Source organism: Leishmania infantum, chromosome 12 (genome assembly GCF_000002875.2).
Source record: "Leishmania infantum JPCM5 genome chromosome 12".
Classification (NCBI taxonomy): Eukaryota; Euglenozoa; class Kinetoplastea; order Trypanosomatida; family Trypanosomatidae; genus Leishmania; species Leishmania infantum.
This window is the reverse complement of record NC_009396.2, coordinates 396,644-403,316: the sequence shown is the minus strand read 5'-3', so window position 1 is coordinate 403,316 and position 6,673 is coordinate 396,644. Positions and strand designations below refer to the sequence as shown.

The 6,673-nt window shown below is 70.8% G+C and overlaps 1 protein-coding gene across 1 annotated transcript; it reads right to left on the bottom strand.

The window, feature by feature from the left end:
- Positions 1-603: 603 nt before the first annotated feature.
- Positions 604-1,923, bottom strand: LINJ.12.0664 (conserved hypothetical protein; the record flags this gene model as incomplete). The annotated part of the gene is made up of 1 exon (XM_003392267.1): positions 604-1,923. One exon carries the CDS (start codon positions 1,921-1,923, stop codon positions 604-606), a length of 1,320 nt encoding a protein of 439 aa, XP_003392315.1.
- Positions 1,924-6,673: the final 4,750 nt, after the last annotated feature.

The window sequence follows — 6,673 nt, the reverse complement described above, 5'->3', positions numbered from 1 at the left end:
GTCGGCAGTCGCGCATCAGCGGGAGCAGATCGCAGGGCAGGGGGAGGGTGACGGGGCACGCTCGTCCACCGCCCCGCGCCCCTTCACCCAGCGTGCCTCCATCGCCGCCTCTCTCGTTCCGCAGCGGCCGCCGCCTCCGCCTCCCATTGCCCGAGCCGCTACGAGCGCGGCAGCGCATGCCAAGCAGGAGACCCGGGAAGCGCCGAGCGGAGACGAGTGGGGAAAGGGTGTGGACGGTCCGTTGGCGCACACGCGCAAGCGGTGCGGCGCAGGCAGCCCTACCGCCGCCATCGTAGCCGCACCCGCCCGTCCAATGCGGCACCAAATGCCGGCCTTGCAAGGCACCGCAGGGGTGCGGATGTGCCGCGCACACGGTGCCGGCGGGCAGCGAGCACCAGGCGCGTGGCGGGCGGCAGTCAAACTCCCGAAGGAGAGAGAGACGAGGCGGCACCCGTGTCGAGCGTGTCGCGCCGTCGTCACACCCACCCCTCCCGCCGCCGCCGTGAGCACGCGCGCACACCGTAACCGGGAGGCGCTTCACCACCGCGCCCCTCCCCCTCGCTCTCCCATCACGCGCCCCTGCGCCACACACGGGCCCGCTGCTCACTGCTCTGGCGCCGAGCTCCGGCTGCGGCCAGATGGCAGCGGCGGGCCCGGCGCGCACCTCATCGGCCGGCAACCCGTCGGCAGAGGCGCCCTCGGCCCGCTCGGCTCGCCGCTCGTGTCGCCAAACAGCCTGCGATGCCGCTCCATCGCCTCGCTCAACGACTGCTCACACGCAGCCTTGTGCGCCGCTTCAGCTGCGCGGGCTGCAGCGGCGTCGGCGTCCTCGTACCTCCCGTGCGGCGCCCCCTTCGGCGTCGCCTCGTAGTGCGCCGCCGGGTGCGCTGGCGGGCCGCCCTCGTTCTCCTCGAAGCACAGTCCGTCGTTGAACGTTACTTGGAAGGGCAGCGACTCGCCGGGCTTGCGGCCCGACGCCCACAAATGCCGCCATTCCGCCCGCCGCCCATCGCGCGGCTCCACGTACTCGCTGGCCTGAGCAAGGTCGTACTCGGGGTCCTCGCTCGGGTCCGTCTCCTTGCCGTGTCGGACCCGCTCGCGGAACCGCGCCTTGGCACGCTCCACCGCCCCCTCAAAGTCCCTCGGGCGGATCTTGCCGGGGTACGACCACGGCTCCTGCACCGCCTCCGTCCGCTTCACCATCTCCCACTCCCTGTCCTCCCCCTCCATGATGCGGCGCAGCACCTCCTCCTCCGCCTCGTCGCAGCGCAGGAGGTGGCCCTGCTGGAAGCCGTACCCCTCAGCGCGTCCGTGCTGGTCTGGCCCGCCATGGTAAAGGTGAGAGAAGGGGTACCGCGGGTACGCCTCCCACTTGCCCGTGGGGCCCATCATATCGTAGTCGTACCTGTACCGGAACGCGCGGTTGCCGTGCTCGTCCACCGACTCGTCCCACCGCAGCAGCATCTGCGGCGGTCGCGGGAACATCTCCAGCGGGTCGTCCGGGTTCCTTGGCTGCCAGTCCTTGATGCGGAACAGCTCGTCGGCGTCCATGTACCAGTGTCCGACAATGTCGCCCTGCACGTTCGCCACGTGCCACCGGAACGGCGACGTGCTCTTGGTGTTGTACAGCAGGGGATCGCAGTAGCTGCCAGGCACCGTGCCGTACGCGGACAGCGGCGCGAAGCACACCTGCTCGAGACGCTGCTGGTGCAGGTAGCCCTCCTGCATCGGCGACACCCACTCCTCATCCCACGCGTACAGGATCCATGCGCGCTGCCGCATCTGGCGCCACAGCCGCAGCAGCCGGCCGGGCCTCACGTTCCGGAAGGTCGTCCGCGGGGCGCTCGCGTCGTCCTCCTCCGCGGCCCACACACGCAGCAGCGGCGTGGCGCGGAACAGCTTGCTAGGGGCACAGCGCAGCATCACCAGGCAGGGGGCTGCACGAGGCGGGAGAGCGAGGCACACGCGTCAACCACGCCCGCACGCACAAACGCACGTGCGCGCTCGACCCCCCCCGCGAAGAGCGCAGACAAGCGGCGACCGGCGCGGCGCGGCCCTGTGCTCGGCAGCCTTGCGTGTGCGTGTGTGCGTGTGCGCAGTGCTGTCAGATGCGGCACGAGCACCTCCATGAAACCAATAACGATGAGCGACAGGGCAGTGGCCAAGTGCGTCGCAGTGGGAGCAAGCATCAAGCACGGTTCAACACAGCAGCACGGGCAGCACGACCACGCGCTACGCATGGTAGGGGCGCCAGTGACGCCGAGAGGGGGAGGCGGAAACACCACCCCCGCACCACAGCCGCCACTGCTGCTGCGCCTGCTCGCGCGCACTCGTACCCGTTGCGGCTACAGCGGCGATGCCTTCAGCCACGCCAGCCTGGGCGTGTCCGGGTGGCAGCCCTCACCACCCTGCGCCAGAGTCGACGAGAGCAAAGGAAAAGCGACCGCCGAGCAACGCCGCGCAAGACGCCGGCACCGCCCACCGACGGGTGTGTGCGCACACGCGGGGGAAGGATGCGGCTGCACGCGCCCGCTCGCCACGCACAGGCAGCACAGCCGAGGCCGCCGTTGTGGCTCACGTGTGCCTCTCGCTGCTCGGTGGGGCGGGAGAGGCCCGCGAGGGGCACTCGCTTGCTCGCCACCCATCACCGATGGGAGGACACGCGGGGACAAGAGAGCAGGCAGTGGCGCGGGCACCCCCTCTGCCCATGAGGCCCCCACCGCTGCATGGGCGCGCTGTCCAAGCGCGCTGGGGGTGTGGAAGCACAGGACACAAAACCCTCATGAGTGCCGATGTCGCTCGCCGCCCGCATGCGTGGGTGGCCGCACGTGGCAGGTGAGGACAGCGGCGAGTCCCAGGCGGCACCCGGGGTGGCGATGTCTGCCACAGCGCAAGCAGCTCCCCTTCGACGCGTCCATCTCCCGCCCTACAGCAGCAGGCCGACGCCACGCTACACCCCGCGCCGCCCCCGCGCGCGGCCCAGCAGCATGAGCACGGTCCCCTGCACAGCCTCTGCCCACCCATCCCCCACGCAGGTCGCCCCACAGCAGCGTACACCGTGCCGGCAGCCACCCCGTGCGTCCGCCTTCGCGTGGCTCAGGCTCCCCACCAGCAGGCAGCAACGGCCGGGTGGGAGACGCCCGAGCCCCGTTGACCCCTCGCCCGCCATGCGGACAGCACAAGCGCGTCCACTGCCGCACGTCGCTCCGGCGCCACGCCATCCACAACCTCACCGCCGACACCGGCCGCGACGCATCGCCCTCGCCTCCCCCTACGCCGCAGGGGCCTATCCCTGCGCACCACCACAAGCCGCCCCGCATGCGCAGGGATGAGGGGAGAGGGGGCACGAGGGGCCGCTCCCCTACACCACAGAGACAGCGCCGGCACGCGGATGCACGGCCGACGTGCGCCAGCAGGAGAGAACGCTCGCACGCACGCCGCCACCGCCAAGGTGAGAGCACACCCTCGCCGCACACGAGGCGACCGCAGGGAGGAGGGATGGGGTGCACCGTGCCGAGTCCGCCCAGCCAACAGCCCACCAGCATGCTCGCACGCAAGCAAGCCAAGCAGAAGTCATTCCCGGCCTCACCCCACCCACCGGCGCGCGCCGTGTCTCAACGCAGCGGTGCGGCCTGCGACGCGGCGGCGCAGAAGGGAGGCTGGCCACAGCAGCAGCGCGCATGCGCATACAGACGGGCTCCAGCGCGCTCCACCCGCATCGGGGGCGGGACGGACAGTTGCACCTGTCCCCACGCACGCGGCCGCCCTCCCGCACAGCACGCAGCAGAGGCGACGGCGTCCCCTCCCCCGCACACCCTTGCTCGCCCACCCTGCACGGCACACGCCGTGCGTCGCGCCGCCATGGCGAGGCCCGTCGTGCGCCCACGCCACGCCCACGGCGCGCCACCCTCCGTCCTCGGCTTCCTCTCGCCGAGCACGGCCAGCAAGGGGGGCGTGCCCTTCCGCTGCCCAGCCTTCTCCAGTCGCGTCACGCCGCCGCTGTCGGCGAGCAAGCTGGCGCCGCCGCGGGGTCGGCGAGACCGCAGGCCACCGCAAGAGCCGCGTGCAGCCGGACCGGCACGTACTCGGCCACCACCCCAAGCGCAACAGCCATGGCGGCCCCCACGCACGCCTCGGCGGGCGCAGCCGCCGTCGCCGTCGCAGCAGCACCGACACCCGGCAGCCGCAGTATTGCTCGCAGCACCGCAGAGGCGCGCACGCGCTCTACTTGTCTCGTCAGCCACCCCACCGCCACCGACTCGGATGGCCTGTGGTGCACAGCGTGGCGGCTGTCGGCAGGCGCATCACAGGACGCCGTCTGCGCAGAGACGCTGCCGCCGACTTCACGGGCCTCGCACAGCCGCCGCAGCACGCCGTCGGACTCAGGCACGCCCACGCAGCCGCGCAGGAGAAGCGGGCGCGCTGCTGCTGCACGTGCCCAGCCAGCCCACCCGTGAGGCGTGGCAGAGCACATGGACGACGCCGCCGGCCGCGACCGCGGGTCAGCCGTCCAGCCGTGCGGGCCCCCGCACCCCACGGGCGTGTCATCCGCTCCACTCCAGGCGGAAAGCTCGGCCGTCAGCCGCGCACACGCGGACCTCGGCGACCGCCAGTCCTCGCCACCGGCGCCGCGGCCTCGCAGCCAGCAGCGGTGGCGGTGGCGCGAGCTGAGAAGGCCATGCCCCCGGCCCGGTGCAGGCCTGCCGCTGGCATGAAGGTGCGCGCCACGCGGTCGCAGCGCTGTGCATCGCCGAGCAGCTCATGGAGCGCAGAGAAGGTCAGGTCCAGCGGGGTCGCGGCCAGCAGCTCGCCAGCGCCGACGTGCTCGGGACAGCGCGCCCCTTCACAAGCCAGCTCCGCGCAAAGCCGCTTGGCGGCGCGTGCGCCCGCACCTCCCACAGCAGCGAGGGCGAGGCATACGCCGGGCAAGGCAGCGTCGGCGGGACCGAAGCCCGGCGCGGCGGACGTAAAAAGCGGCACAGGGCAAGATCCACAGGCGCAGCCGCCGATGTCAGCTCTGCGGGCTACGCGGTGCCGGTAGGCCTCGACGCCCGCGTCGGCATCAGGCGTCACCGTCCTCCGCGGTAGCGTGGCAGCCGTCGTCGCGGCGCGGTTGCGGCGGCACGGCAGGGAGGGCACTGAAACAAGAGCTTCACAGCACAGGGCGCATGTGGCAGCAGGCGCAGTGCGGGCGGCGGTGCTGTCCTCCCTGTGAATGAGTGGTGCCCCGGGCACAGACGGAGACACGCACACGCACGCAGCCGGGCAGGCAGTGCGCAGGGCTCAGGCGCGGCGGAGGGGGAGGGCAGGCAGAGAGAGATGATGTCTGGGCAGGCAGGGAGAGGAGCAACGGTGGGGAGAGACGGCACGCACGCATGTCCAGAGGCCCGCGCTGCACGCCACCGTCGCGGCAGCCTCCGCGCACGGTCCTCGCCACAACGCCCATCGTCATCGGCGTTACCACAACACATTTCCCCCTCCCACGGCGTGGGTCGGGGCCACGGGGCCGAGCAGCTTTCGTTTGTGCACGCGAGTAGGAAACAGAGAAATAGCGAAAGACAGAAATAGGGAAGGGCCGCCGCCCACCTTCCGCGCGGCCACCACCCGGCGCCCGCCGCCAGCGCGCCCAGAGCGAGTGACAGGCACAGGGGAGGCGGGCAAGAGAGCGTGGCGCGACACACGTGCCGGCAAACACTGATATACACGCACACACGCCTACACACGGCACGCGGTTGGCTATATACATCGATACGCATGTCTACATGTACATGCGCACCCACACACCTGTCTGTCGGCGTACACGCACACACATATATATAGTGGTGCACCGACACACATGCGTGTGTACGCGCACACATGCACGCGTCCCCACCCCTCTGTGCGTGTATATACATCCATGCATGCACGCACCGCCCACGATGTGGCAAGATGCGAATGAGGGAGGAGAGGGTGGCAGGGACGGGCACCGATGTCGCCGCCCAACGGTGATGCACACACGCACGGAATGTGTGAGGCAGAGGGAGGGGGGCAGACGAGAGCAAGCAAGGACACACATGGAAGAGGCGGTGCGTGGCACACACACACACGGAGACGCACCGTGAGAATACAATCACAGTAAGGATAAAGTCCGAGAGGCGGCACAGGCGAGCGCGGCTCTGCGGACGAGGCGGAGAGGCGATGCTCAGAGACGGTCCGACGATGTACAACAGACAGGACCCACACGGGAGGAGGGAGGAGGGAGGCCGAAGGGGGATCGGCTCAGCGCTCCACGAAAGGGGGAGACGCAACGGCAAGTCACCCGCCTGCGCACCGCACGGCAGAGGAGGGGAGACCGCAGTGCGGGGGGAGAAGAGAGAAGACAAGCGAATGAAAAGGGAAAGAGGTGAGAGCGCACGGCTGAGCACAGCGCACGAAGAAGCCCGCGCAGGCGCGCGGAAGAGAGTGCGACGGCGCTCGGGGGAGGGGCACACCGCCCTCAGCGCCGCGAGTGGCCAGCCGAGAAGGCGTGACCGGAGCACGTGGTGAGGGCCCACGCACAGACGCACTCGCAAGCGCAGCGGCACACGCGCACGTGCCACCCCTCCCTCGCCGGCATGCGAGAGAGGAGGGTGGGGGAGAGGGGCAAGGTGCAGGGGAGAGCACGGGCCTGCTCACCCGCTGCGTACGCACAGCG